General features: G+C 41.7%; 1 protein-coding gene across 4 annotated transcripts in view; it reads right to left on the reverse strand.

The window, feature by feature from the left end:
- The window catches only part of LOC145351671 (protocadherin alpha-C2-like), a 261,415-nt gene that overhangs the window by 191,188 nt on the left and 55,012 nt on the right, over positions 1-15,215 (reverse strand). The window contains exon 1 of one of the 4 annotated variants that reach the window (XM_080201239.1): positions 291-2,972. The exons of the other annotated variants lie outside the window; for them this stretch is intronic. Coding sequence (XP_080057365.1) covers positions 291-2,732 — 2,442 coding nt within the window. The 5' untranslated portion in view covers positions 2,733-2,972. Of the gene's footprint in view, positions 1-290; positions 2,973-15,215 lie in introns of those variants that run through there. 4 annotated transcript variants of the gene reach the window in all.

Here is a 15,215-nt window from a genome sequence, read left to right on the forward strand (position 1 = left end):
CAAAATATCTTAGCTTGGCACTAATGTTGCAAGTTGCCATTTTCATTCAGCTTGCATCAGGTGACTAGAAGGGAACTGTATGAAACCAGTTCATCATTTGGGAATCAGAGGGCTATTGACATTCAACTTCCATTACAAGACCAGCTTTGGTGCACAGTGAATTCTGTTTATTTGGTGAATCTACCCTCTGGTGATTGAATTAAATCAAATAGCACAGGCAACTGGAAAAAAAATGGTCACATGCTCATTGCCTAATTTTCCTCAGAGCAATTACATTTTGTGCAACTCACCTCAGAATGTGGATTTTTCCAATTATTCGTTAATTCCCCTCTCCATTCTGCCAGCAGTGTGTCAGTATTTGCTGCTTCAGTTTGCAAAGTGGCTGTGTTGTATGGTGCTAAAAAGACGAAATCCCCCTTATTTGATAACTGATTTGGGCGAACTTTGTAAGAGTATGTTCGCGAGAGCGACCCATTGCCAACTAATTCAACGAAGTGTGGGGTTCCTTTATAATCGGGCATAGTTTGAAAATACAGGTGGGAATTTGGAAAAGTGTCTTCCCCATGCCACCGTTTTAAATTGCAACACGAAGGGGACAATTCGCAGCAGCGAGACCTACTTCTATCGGAATGACACATGGTCACAATGAGGACGATCAGAACCACAAGAAGAATGGAGGATGTGGAAGCTAAAGTGATTATTAAATAAAAGGCTAAATTAGAGGTGGGGCGAGCATCCTGAGGTTCTGGAGTTTGGTCTGACAGAGTTTCTGTGCTACTGTCTGTTATTAATAAGTTGATGGTGACCGTGGAGGAAAGGGATGGGTGGCCATTGTCTTTCACCAGAACAACGAGCTGATGTACAGGCTCATCTTTTTCTACAAAATGACGAATTGTTCTGATTTCTCCGGAGCCGTGTGCTATAGTGAACAAGCCCGAATCAGGGGCCTGAAGCAGTTGATAGGATAAGCGAGCATTCTGGCCAGAATCTGCATCGGTAGCCATCACTTTGGTCACCAGATAGCCCGGGTCCACAGAGCGAGGCAAAGTCAATCGGGAATTGTTGGTCAATGGGGAAATGACATGGGGAGTGTTATCGTTCTGATCCAAGACAATGATGTTCACTGATACGTTGCTGTCAAGGTAAGGGAATCCAGCATCTTGAGCTTGAACTTGGACCTGAAAGTTTTTGAGTTCCTCATAATCGAACGAGCGTTGGGAATAGATGACTCCGGTGTCCGAGTTGATGGAAACGTAGGCAGACGCAGGCATGTTGTGAACTTGCCTGTTCAGGATTGAATACACTACACGTGAATTCTGGTCCTGGTCTGGGTCCAAAGCGGACACAACACCTATAGAAGAGCCAGCAGGGTTGTTCTCAGGGACATAAAGTGTGTAGGAAAGCTGAGCAAAACGTGGTGGATTATCATTAATATCTGAAACCTGAACCAGAATGGTTTTATTGGTGGAGAGAGGGGGAGACCCTGCATCAGTGCACATTACGTGAACCGTGTGCTGAGATGTCACCTCTCTGTCCAGGGTATGACTGGTGGTCAGTGTGTATGTGTTCTTTAAAGATGTTTTGAGAGTAAATGGTAGATCATCCGGAATCTGACACTGAAATTGTCCATTTACTCCGGAATCTCGATCTGTTACACGCATCAGAGCCACTACAGTCCCAGGCTGGACATCCTCTCGGACCGGGGTAGATACTGACATTAGTGTCACCTCTGGTGCATTATCATTCACGTCAATGATCTCCACTATAACTTTGCAAACTGCAAAGTGAACACTGTCTTTTGCTTCAATGTTAATCTCATAAAGATTATTTTCCTCGAAATCCAGGACCCCCTTGACTTTCATTTCTCCCGTTTTGGACCCGAGGCTGAAGAGGTCACGCACTCTCGCCGGGGTACTGCTACTGAAGGAATAGCTAATATCCCCATTAGAACCCTCATCCAAATCAGTGGCATTGAGTTTGATAACCAAAGTACCGACTGGCGCGTTTTCCGGTAACTTCACCCTGTAAACTGCCTGCTCGAATTCCGGCCAGTTGTCGTCGACATCGAGAACAGTGATGAGAATTTGGGAAGTGCCAGACCTCACTGGGATTCCGCCGTCCATAGCTGTCAGAGTTAACCGATGAGACGCCAGCGCTTCCCTGTCTAAAGGTTTGGTTAGCACTAGGACGGCAGTTATACTGCCGTCGCTGCTGTTCTTTACTTCTAAGGCGAAGTGTTGATTTGCGTTCAGATGGTAAGTGTTGATGGAATTGGTGCCCACGTCGGGATCGTGCGCGCTCGGGAGCAGGAAGCGCGTTCCCTGCGGAACTGACTCCACGATTTCCAGACGGTGCTCATTATCTGAGAAACGGGGCGAATTATCATTTATATCCAATATTTCGACTTCAGCGCTGTAAAGCTCCACGGGATTTTCGATTATAATATCATTAGTAAGCACACATCTAGCGTTTTGTCCACAGAGTTTCTCTCTGTCTATCTTAGCATTCGCACGCAACTCTCCGTTAGCTAAGTTTACCATAAAATACCGCTTATTGGCTTGAGACATTAACTGGAGATTGCGATTAGCTAACTCGTTCACGTCTAAACCTAAATCCCTGGCGACATTCCCAACAAAGGCTCCGTGCTCCAGCTCTTCAGGAATTGAATAACGGATCTGTCCAGAGACATTTTCCCAGATACAAAGCAGGGAAATAAAAGACCACGCTAGCATTCTCTGTCTGAATTAGTCCTCGCATTCGGAGTGCTGTAGGAATCCAAACCAAGCAATTGCGGCAACCACCTGTATGATCCAAAATGTCGCGATGAATACTTGGTATCCGCTCCTGATAGTTGAGGAAGACTGCATTGAAAAGATGGCTGTTGAATGTGAATGTAAACACTGAATGAGAGCTTTTCCTTCTTTCCGATTCTTCGCTGTACGTGGTGTAGGGGGAGGAGTGATGGGTCTCTGGCAGTATTTGAGTACCTCATTGGTACACAGCGACACAAAGAGTCTCGGCCAATAATTGCACGGTACAGTCGTGGACTGCGTCAACAGTGCAGAAGGAAGTTGTCATTTGGCATGCAGTTTCGGTAAAATAAGTAAAAAAAAGGGTTGGTGTGTCTGTATGTGTGTGTGTGTTACACTGAATCTGCATATCTATCCTAAAGTATTCTATCTCTTTTAAAATTGTAACCATGTTAGATTCTTTTTCGACTGTGCGGTGGAAATTATTCCCTCTACTGTGTTCGTCAGTTCCTGAAAAACAATGGCGAAGATAAAACTGGCTGAAACGTTATTGTGAGTCCAGAACTCTTATTGCAAGTTTCCTTTCCATTGCGTCGTTGAGATAACTAAACTGAAACTGGGACTACTTGCATTTCATTTTAGGTTTTTTTAGATCGAAACTCTTGATTTTGCCCAGTGGAATAATAACCGCTTAGTATTTTAGAGTATTAGACGCCCTTAATTTTTTGTCATGGACATTTTAGATATTGAAAACCTGTGATTTAAAGAATAGCCAGTTGTACAGAGCCTGGACAAGAGTTTGCCTACAGAACGTCTGGTAATCCCAAAATATTATGTACTTCTCTGCAGCATTGATTGAACATTCTAGCAATGAAAAACAAATCCAAAATGCACAGTAAGTCTGCACCGTTTATTATTCCAGGCACAGTCAGCAGCAGGGACAAGAAGTGATAGAAAACATTTACTGGAAATTTAATTTCGTTCTCCGCCAGTGCGGAGAAATAGCTGCCTTCGCGATAGTATCACTTTATTCAATCAAAATAAATGACTCCCACGCGTAGATTTTAAGGTGGCAGATTTTGCTGTCAAGGCGCTTATCAATCGCTGAAATGTTATAGAACACTTTGAGTCTTGCTATGCAAAAGAAAACCTGTGAGGCACGTTGCATCAGCAGGGCAGTCAGGCCTTGGTAACCCTGCCACAGAAGAAAAGTCAAGTCGAGCACAGAGCAAGTGCCATTTTTTTAAGGCGATCCTTGTCAGACAGCAAGAACTTCTGATAGTAATATTCTATTCTGGCAGAATAGAAAGCATCACTGTAAATTCATAGAAATTTAAGGCACGGAACGTCATTTGGCCCAGTGTGACAGTGTGGCCGATGAAGAGATATCCAGCCTCATCACATTTTCCAGCTTAGTCCATCGGTTTGCTGGTAATGGAATTCCAAATGCATATTTGATACATTTTAAATATTATGAGGCTTTCTGCCTCTACCTGTCAGAGAGTGAGTGGCAGGATCTCATGAAACATTTTTTTCCTGAACACCCTGCGCATGCTTCTACCAATTACTTTAATTCTATCCCAATAGTCCCTGCTAAAGGAAATAGATCCTTCTTATCTTCTCTGCCCAGGGCCTTCACAATTTTATGCATCTGTCTCCTCCTTTCAAAGTAAAACTAACATGACTATTCAATCTTATATCATAGCTAAAATATTCCATTCCTTGCCATATCTCCAAAAACCTCCCTCATCCTCTTTAGTGCACTCACATCCTTGCTGTAACAGAATTTTATGCAATTCTGTAGCTGTGGTGTAACATGTGTTTTATACAGTTGTAATATAACCTTGCTGTTGTATGCCATACATCAACCAATAAAGGAAAGTGTCACATTTGCTTCATTAACCACCTGATCCACTTGACTTTCAACCTTCAGAAATCTGTACACATATAGTCCTCCTCCTCTCCTTATACATAAGTCTCCTCTGTTCCAGTACACATCTCTGGATCCTACTATTTATTATGTATTCCTTCATTTTGTTTGCCATCCCAAGTGCATAAATTCACACTTCTCTGGATAGATTTCTATTTTCATTATTTCTGCACACATGAGCAACTTATATTTTCATGGAGGCTACAGCTTTCTTCCCCCCTGAAGAACTTGCTGTAATAATTTGTCTGCCATTGACATTAGACTGACTGACTTGCAATTACTCTGTTTATTCCTTTATTCTTTTACGCACAATTTTACAGTATCAGCAGTCCTTTATCACATCATCTGCAGGCATGGCAAATTTGAAAATGATGGCCAGGGTCTCCGTTATTTCCTCCATTGCCGCACATAGAGTCATAGAGCAATACAGCATGGAAACGTGCCCTTTGGCCCAACCAGACCATGCCGACTATAGTGCCCCCCCAGCTACTCTTCATTGCCCATGTTTGGCCTTCATCTCGCTAATCCTTTCCCATCCATATACTTATCCAAATGTTTTTTAAACTTTGTTTTTTTTTCCCTGATTCAACCACTTCCTCTGGCAGCCTATTCCATATTTGCACCACCCTCTGTGTAAGGAAGTTGTCCCTCAGGTCTCTTTTAAATCTTCCCCCTCTCATCTTTACTCCATGCCCTCCACTTGTCTATTCTCCTTCCCTGGGAAGATGATTATGTGTGTTCATTCTATCTATGCCCATGATGATTTTACGCACCTCAATAAGGTGACGTCTCGTTCTCCTACATTTCAAGAAATGAAGTCCTTGCCCTATAACTCAGACCCACTAATATTGGCAACATCTTCGTAAATCTTCTTTGCAATTTTTCCAGATTATCAATGCCTTTCCTCTAACAGGGTGCCCAAAACTGTTATTGTTCATCCATCATCGTCAATGAGGACCTCGACACCATTAGTCATTTTGAGGCTGGTTGCGGTGTGTCTGAAGATGACTGATCAGGCCAATTTGGGCACGGAATGTCCTGGCACATATTGGACAGACTTCGGTAGGCACTGTAATTGTTGCGCTGGGGTTCTGGACTTGCACAGCTCGCGCTTAAGTTGTGCTTCAGCAATACACTTTGCTTCGTAAGCTTGACAGCCGTTGTGGATGAGGCAGCGCCAGGTAGGGTGGTTTTGTGCCAGTGTTTCCCAGGTGGTCATATCTATGTTAAGTGACTTCAGGGAGGCCTTGAGTGTGTCTTTGTAATGTTTCTTCTGCCCGCCATGCCAAAAATTGTACACAATACTTCAAGTGCTGCCTCACCAACAACTTATGCAGCTGTAACATAATGTAACATAACATAATGAATATATATACTCAGTGCCCTGACTGATGGTGGCCAGTGTGTGAACTGTCTTCTTCATCACCCTGTGACGCTGCTTTCAGTGAGCTATGTACTTGTACTCCGAGGTCCCTCTGTTCCTCAACACCACCCAATCCCCAGGAACCTGCCAATCACTGTCTAAGTGCTACCATGGATTTACTTTCCAAAATGCAACAACCCACACTTATCGACATTGAAACCATTTGTCAATAACACACTGAGACACACTAGCTGGCATTTATTCACTTCCAAAGATGCTAAACCCTTTAATATTTCTTCTCTTTATCCCATCCAATATTTCACATCCTGTCTCTGTAACTATAATGTTTTTGCAATCCTCATTTTGAGAAGACAGATGGGAATTATTCATTAAGCACTATTAACAAGTCTCCTGCCTTCACACACAAGAAAGCAGGAAATAGGAGTAGGAGTAGACCATATGGCTCGTCTAGCCTGATTCAGAATTCAGTACAATCATGGCTAATCTTGGGATTCTGCTCCATTTTCTTGCCTGCTCCCCGTATTCCTTAATTCCCGATGAGACCAAAAATCTGCCCATCTCAGCATTAACTGTTATCTACGGTGAAGCACCAGCAACCCTCACGTAGAGCATTCCAAAGATTCACAACCTTTTGACTGAAGTAATTCCTCCTCAACTCAGTCCTATATTATTGGCCCCTTATCCTGAGACTGCGACCCTGTGATATAGATTATCCAACTCTTATAAACAATATCTCAATGTTTACCTTGTCAAGTGTCCCCAGAATTGTATACCTTTCAGCGCGATCACTTCCCATTCTTTTAAATTCTGGAGAATATAAGTCACATTTACTCAACCTTTTATCATAGGACAACCCCCTCATTCCAGGATAGTACAGTGAACCTTTGCTGTACCACCACAACGGAAATAAAATTCTTCATTAAATGTCAAGACCAAAACTGCACACAATATTCCAGATGTGTTCTCAACAAATCCCTGTACAACTGTAGCAAGACTTCTTTATTGTTGTACACCAATGATTTTACATAAATACTATTCTGCCATTTGCTTTCCTACTTGCTTGCTGCACCTGCATGTGAACTTTGTGTTTTTCGTACAATCACACCCAAAATTCTTCAAACACTTATAAGTTTCACACCTTTGAAAAACATTTCTGCTTCTCTTTTCTTAAGACCAAGGTGAATAATTTCATGTTTCCCTACATTATTTGTTGCTATCTGTTTTCCTACTCATTGAATCTGTTCATACCTCTTTTCAGCCTCTCTCTGTACTCCCCAATCTTATCTTTCCATATCACTTGGAATCATCAGCAAATTTTGATACATTATTCTCTGTCTCTTTCTGAGTCATTAATATAAATTGTCAATAGTTGAGGCACCAGCACTGATCCTTGCTGCACTCCACTGTTCACTGTCTATCAACTTGGAAAAGCCCTATTGTTTTCTATCTGTTAAGCAAACCTCTCTCTATGCTAAAGTACTACCCCAAATTCCATGAACCCGTATTGTACCGATTAACCTTTTGTGTGGCACCTAATTGAATGCCTATTGGACATTAAATATATCTATTTAATGGTTCTCTTTTATCTACTCTACCAGTTACACCCTGAAAAAGCTCTCATAAATTTGTAATACAGGATTTTCCTTCAGTAAAACCATTTGACTTCTTCCAAACACGTTATGCATTGCCAGTTACCAACATACTTGTTACTGCTTTTGACAACATTTTAAGTCTCTTAATTCAGCAATATCCTTAACTTTTTGAGTGACCATAGATGGGTCTTTCTTATTGACTTCTGTTTTTCAACGGAATGTATTTTTGCCAAAGAATTTGAATTGTCTCTTTAAATGTTTGCCACGCTTCATTTACTGCCACAACTTTTAGTCTACTTACCCAACTAATCACAGGCAGTTTGCCCTTCAGACCAGTGAAATTGGCTTTGTTTAACTTTAAGATTCTTGTTTATTATTGGAATATGCCACTTTCAAACTTAATGTGCATGTTTTTGTGATCACTGTTTTTCAGAGGATTGAATATCATAATATTGTTACTCAGCCCCAATTCATTGCACAATACTCAATCTGAGATAGCTTTATCATTAGTCAGCTCCACAATGTATTCGTCCAAGAAACTATCACAGACATTCTACAAACTCATCTTCCAGACCACTTTTGCCAATTTGATTGTCTCAATCCTTATTAAGATTAAAGTTCCTTACAGTTATTACATTGCCTTTTTTACAAACTCCAATACGTTTTGTGTAATGCTCTGCCCAACAATATAACTGTCCTTAGTGGGCTCACCTGATGAAGGAGCAGTGCTCCGAAAGCTTGTGCTACCAAGTAAACCTGTTGGACTATAACCTGCTGTTGTGAGACTTCTTACTGTGTTATTGGGCTTAGCAATAACTTCCACCAATGTTTTCTTATTCTTGCAATCCCTAATTTCCACCATACTGATTCTACTTCATGATTTTCTGAGGCCAGATCCTTTCTTACTATTGTCCTTATGTCAACTTTTACTATCAGATGTACCCCTCCTGTGTTGCCAATCTGTCTGTCTTTCTAAGCATTATGTATCCTGGTATATTTATTTCCATCTTGGTCACTTTGTAACTGTGTCTCCATAATGGTGATTACAGCTAATTAATTTATCTCTATTTGTGCCACTAGTTCATCTATCTTATTGCAGTTGGCTCATGCATTCAAATACAAAGCTTTTCATTTCAATTTTTCACTTCTATTCTCCACAATGCTCTTATTTATTAATATATAAAAAAAATGTTTAACTCTCTGTTCTTTCCTGTTGCACTGTGCAAGTTTTGTTCACATTTCTATACTGTCCTAATGCCTTGAACTTTCTCTTTGGTCATCTGAATCTCACTTTATCTGAGTCGATTAGTTTAAAGCCCCAGTTACATGATTAGCCAGGCTAATTTCCCAGCTCAGTTCAAGGGTAGCCATTCTAATTAAATATGTTACTCTTCCCTAAGTCCTGATGCCAGTACCCTATGAATCAAAACCCCTTCTTGAACCATGCATTTAATTCTCTAATCTGCTTGACTCTATGCCAATTTGTGTGTGACTCAGGTAACAATCCAGAGATCAGTTCTTTAATGTTCTGTACTTTAATTTGGTCCCTTGCTCCTCTGATTCTTTACGGTAGAACGAGAAATATGTCCTCTCATGTTGTTGGATCTCACACAAGCCAAACAACAGGATCGTCTCCCTCCCACTGCAAATTTGTTCCCAACCATGGGAGATGTTCTTAACCCTGGCACTGGGTAGGCAACAGAATCTTTGAAACTCCTGGTCACTGCTGCAGAGCACAGTATCTAACTCCTTGTTTGCTGAATGTGACGCTCCCTTTACTTGAATGGCTTCCTTCACGGTGGTCAGTCTGCTCTTCCACATTACAGTCCCACCCTTTATCCAAACAGGTATCAAACACTTGGACAAAATCAAGGGCTGTGGCTCCTCCATTACTACATGCTTGTTCCCCTTACCTGTTTGACTCACAGTGATCCTCTGCAGACCCTGACCACTGACCAAATCTTTGATTCTGCTTAATGTAAGGGGTGTGAATGCTGCCTGGAATAAAGTGTCCAGGAAACTGTCCTCCTCCTTGATTTGCCACAATGTCCACAACTCAGATTTCTGCTTGACAACTCTGAGCCAAATTTTCCTAAACCACTCTGTGCAGTTATGGTTGCCCAGGTTGTCCTGCCATTTCTGTCCAGCATTATTTATCTAACTGGTCAATTCATTAATAACTTACACTGCTCAAGAAACAGAAGTTTGCAGTCACCTAGTTTGGAAATGAGGAAGGAAAGTCACTAACCACTGAAGGCTAAAAAATGTAGAATCTGTACCAGATTCCTATTGGAACAAAATTCCTAACTATTCACTCAATCTATGTTTCACTCAGATTTAGTCTTGTGTCTGTGATCCTTCTCTCCATGTAGTTTCAAAACCTCTCTGCTTATACATAAAGCCTCTGATGACTCAGCTTTCTGCAACAGCAATTATCACCTATTGGGCAAAAACCTTCAGCTAATTGATGGATAATGAGTTATCAATGTAACCCATTCCTAGTCGCACTTGAACTGAATGGCTTGCTGGGGCTTTTCAGAGGGCAGTTGAGAGTCAACTGCATCGCTGTGACTCTGAAGTCACATTTTGATTTGATTTATTATTGTCACATGTATTAGTATACAGTGAAAAGTATTGTTTCTTGTGTACTATACAGACAAAACATACTCTACATAGAGAAGGAAAGGAGAGGGTGCAGAATGCAGTGTTACAGTCATATCTAGGATGCAGGGAAAGATCAACTTAACAGGAGGTAAGAGTATTCAAAAGCCTTATGGCATGCAGGGAAAAAAACTGTTCTTCAGTTGATTGCCACATGACCTTTTGTATCCTTTCCTGACAGTAGGCCAGAACAGGTAAGAAGGGCAGATGGGTTATTATTAGTTATTATTAGTGCCTGAAGTATAATTTTTTTTGTTTTTGCTTTTTCTCTGTACGATTCAAAGGTTCAGAATTTGGTGATTGCATTTTTTTATGGGAATCACCAAAAATGCCCTCTCACTGATACATCTTCAATGCCTAAATCTAAGCCTTTAAAAAACACTTCCTGATGTTGGGCTTGCTACATTTTGATTGCAAAAGAAGCTCTGCTGATTACGATTTAATAATTCTCTGCCCACTGTACCTTTTACAATGATTTCATCCAGGTTTCTATTAGGATAGTTGAAGTAGCTAACTACTACGGCTCTGTTGCTTTTTTCACTTGTCAAGTAACTTGTCTGAACAATTGTTCTTCAATTTTGCTCTGACTGTTTTGGTGTGTAGAGTTACTTTACAATATCACTTGATGACTGCCAAAATCAATACAATTATTCTAAAGAGCAGCAGCATTATGGGCTAGTCACAACCTTACTAAATGCTGTTCTCTCTCTTGTAAATATATCTGCTGAAGCAAGTTGATTATATTGCACGAGTTAATTTTGTCACAGTGTTTGCTTAAAGTTTTACAAGAGGAATAATCAAAAATTGCCTTTCAAATAGCAGAAGAAAGGCTGGAAGAATAAAAGTTTGATTGGACTTTAAATTATTGTGCTTCCAAAGATCAGAGAAGATCGCCACTATCTGATTCTGGTTCAGTTCTGATCTTTGGCGACGGCCTGTATGGAGCTTGCATGTTCCTCCTATTTCTGTGTGGGTTTCCTCCCACAGTCCAGAAATGTGCAGGTTGGGTGAAGTGACCATGCTAAATTGCCCCTTAGTGTCCAGGATGTATGCATAAGGTAGATCAGCTATGGTAAATGCATAGAGCTGTACAGATGGGCCAGAATTGATGGGAAAGAGGTGGGAGAGGGTTGAGGGGGGTGGGGTGGGGTGTGTGGCGGGGGTGGGGTGGGGGCGATGAGTGATGGCTGGTGATGAACCAGGGTAAGATAATCTTTTTAAGAATTGGTGCAGACTTGAATGGCCAAATGGCCTCCTTCTGCATTGTAGGGATTCTATGGTTCTATTTCATTAGTATAATTCTTTCATGAAATATTCTACCCATGCCCATTTGATCACCAAAGCAAAATGCTAGCATGATCTATTCATCTCAAATGTCTATTAGAAGAATGTCATTTGAAACATCAATAACTGACCAGATTGTACAAGTAAGGTAGATAAAGCATCAGGCCATTTAGCCCACCAAACAAGTAAGATGTTGCTTTATGGGACAATGGTACAGGTTAAAATGAGCTAATTAAATAGTGGAGTAGTCCATATGGTATAGGTACACTCATAGTGGAGATACAAAGTGAATTCCAGGATTTTGATGCAGCAACAGTGAAGGAAGGGTGATTATATAATTCCAAATCAGGATGTTATGTGGCTTGGAGAGGAACTTGTTGCTTCCCTGCATGTGCTGCTCTTGTCTTTCTAGGTGGTAGAGATCAAGGGCTTGAAAGGTGCTGCTGCAGGAGTTTTATTGAGTTGCTGCAACGCATCTTTTGGATGGTACATTACTGCCATTATATTTTGGTGGGAGAGGGAGTGAATGGTGATAATGGTGGATGAGATGCAAATCAATTGAGATGCTTCTTCTTGGTGTTGAGGTTCTTGAGTGCTGTTGAAGTTGCACTCATTCAAGCAAGTGGGAAGTAAACTGTCTCAGGCGCAATTTGTGCCTTATAAATGGTGGACAGGTTCTGGGGAGTCACATTATGAGTTATCGCTACAGAAATCCCAGCATGTAACCTTTCGTAGCCGCAGTATTTATGTGGGTGATCTAGTTTAGCAGGTAGGGATTTATCAGTGGTAATGCTACTGAATATCAAAGGGAGATGGTCAGAATGACTCTTGTTTGAGTTGGTCATTGCCTCAGGCTTCTCTGGCATAAATATTAGGTGCCACTTATGAACCTCAGCCTGAATGTTGTCCAGTTTTTCTGCATATGGAGACAGACTGCTTCAGTATCTGAGGATTCATGAAAGGTACTGAATATTGTACAATCACACAAACACCACCACTTTCAGGCCTACTTTCATACTGCCTTGAAGAACATCTGCAGTGATGTCTCAACACTGAAGTGAGTGACTTCTTGTAAGCACAACAACCTTCCTTTGTGCTCGGTATGACTCCAAGCTGTGTAGCGTTTTCCTCCTGATTTCCACAAACTCCAGTTTCACTAGGTCTCCTTGATGCCAAATTGGCTCAAATGCTGTCTTAATAAAAGGACAGTCAACCTCACCCCACCTCTTGAATTTGTTCTTTTGTCCATGTTTGAATCAAGGCTGTAGTGAGGTTACAAACTGAGTGGCCTGGAAGAACACAAACTAAATGTTTGGAGGTTATTGCTGATTAAATGTGGTTTGATAGCATTGTTGACAGTGCCTTTCATTGCTTTGCTTATGATTGAGAGTAGATTGATGTGGTGGCAATTGGCCATGCTGGATTTGTCCTGATTCTTGAGGACAGGATATTTCTGGGCAATTTTCCACATTGCCAGGTAGATTGCAGTTTGTATGTATACTGGAATAACTTGGCTAGTGGTACCACTATGTCTGGAGAACATGTCTTCTGTACTAATGCTGGAATATTGTCAGGGCCCATAGCCTTTGCAGCATCCAGTGCCTTCAGCTATTTCTTGATATCGTATAGAGTGGATTGAATTGGCTGATAGCTAGTGGCATCGTGATGGTCCAGGAGCCCGAGATGGATCATTCATTCAGTAGTTCTGGCTGAAGATGGTATAAAACACTGGTGAAATTGTACTAAATACTGGTGAGGCCACAATTGGATAGAGCCGTGAAGAAGGCTTATAGTGTGTTAGTGTTTATTAACAAGGGGTTTGAGTTTAAGAACCGTGCGGTTATGCTGCAACTATACAGGACCTTGGTGAGACCACATTTGGAATATTGTGTGCAGTCCTGGTCACCTCACTATAAAGTGGATGTGGAAGCATTGGAGAGAGTGCAGAGGAGATTTATCAGAATGGAGGGTAGGTCTTATGAGGAAAGGTTGAGGAAGCTGGGGCTTTTCTCTTTAGAGCAGAGGAGGATGAAGGCCAACTTAATAGAAGTTTATAAAATGATGAGGGGGATAGATAGAGTGGATGTTCAGAAACTATTTCCTCAGGTGGATGTAGCTGTTACTAGGGGGCATAACTATAAGGTTCATGGAGATATAGGAGGGATATCCAAGGTACGTTCTTTGCTCAGAGAGTGGTTGGGGTGTGGAATGCACTGCCTGCTGATAGTGGAGTCGGACACTTTAGGAACTCTCAAGCTGTTATTGGCTAGGCACATGGAGCACGCCAGAATGATAGGGAGTGGGATAGCTTGATCTTGGGTTCGGACATAGCTCAGCATAACATCGAGGGCCAAAGGGCCTGTACTATGCTGCACTGTTCAATGTTCTATGTTCTAAAACTGGAGTACTGTCTGCAATTTTAGTCACCACATTTCAGGAAGGATGTAGTTGCTCTGGACAGGGTGCAAAGGAGGCTTACAAAAATGTTGCCAGGGCTAGAAAAATGTAGCTACGACTTGATTAAGGTGTGAAAAATTATGACGGGGAGGGATAAATTGAACAGGGTAAAATTGCTTCCCTTAGTGGAGAGTTTTACAACAGGGGGACATAGATTCAAGATGAGTGGCATAACATGTAGAGGGAGCATGAGGAAGAACATTTTATGCAGAGAGAGTGAGTGTCTGGAATTTGTTGTCTGAGTTTGTGGTGGAGACAGAGACCCTAAACTCTTTTTAAAAGTACTTGGATCTACATCTGAAGTGCTGTAAGCTACAGGGCTATGGGGCAGGTGCTGGTAGGTGTGACTAGAAAGAGCATTTTGACATCCTTGGGCTGGCATGGACAAGATGAGCTGAATGACCTCCATCTGTGCTGTAACTTTTCTATGGCTGCAAATGCTTCAGCCTTGCCTTTTGCATTGTTATGTTGTACTCCACCACCATTGAGGATAAAGTTATTCGTGGAGGTTCCTCTTCCAGTTTAATTTTCCACGACCATTTGTAACTGAATGTGCCAGGACTGTAGAACTTAGATCTAATAGTAAGGTCCCTGTGAAAGCAGGTCAGGAGAAGTGATAATGGAAAACAATGAGATGGCGGATGAATTGAACAGGTATTTTGCATCAGGCTTCACCATACAGGATGCATCCTGGAACCAGTTATAAACCAATAAATGGAAGGGAGGAAAGTGCTCAGGAAAACTGCAGTCAGCAGAGAAGTGATGCTGATGTGATGGATTTCTTCATAGGATCTTAAAAAAAGTGTCTAGTGAGACAGTTGATGGTCCCATTAAAGTTTTTTTTTATTCATCACAAGTATGGCTTACATACTGCAATGAAGTTATTGTGAAATTCCCCTTGTCACCACAGTCCGGTGCCTGTTTGGTCAATGCACATAACTAGCGCGTCTTTCAGAGCATGGAAAGAAACCGGAGCACTCAAAGAAAACAGACACAGGATGAATGTGCAAACTCCACACAGACAGTGACCCAGCAGGGAATCGAACCCGGGTCCCTGGTGCTGGGAGGCAGGAGTGTGAACCATTCTGCCATCGTGCAGCCCCTTCTTTTGTAAGACAGCAAATGTAATTCCATTATTCAAGAAGAGAGGGAGAGCA

This window comes from Carcharhinus amblyrhynchos, chromosome 13, assembly GCF_965287045.1.
Source record: "Carcharhinus amblyrhynchos chromosome 13, sCarAmb.v2.hapA, whole genome shotgun sequence".
In the NCBI taxonomy this organism is placed as follows: Eukaryota; Metazoa; Chordata; class Chondrichthyes; order Carcharhiniformes; family Carcharhinidae; genus Carcharhinus; species Carcharhinus amblyrhynchos.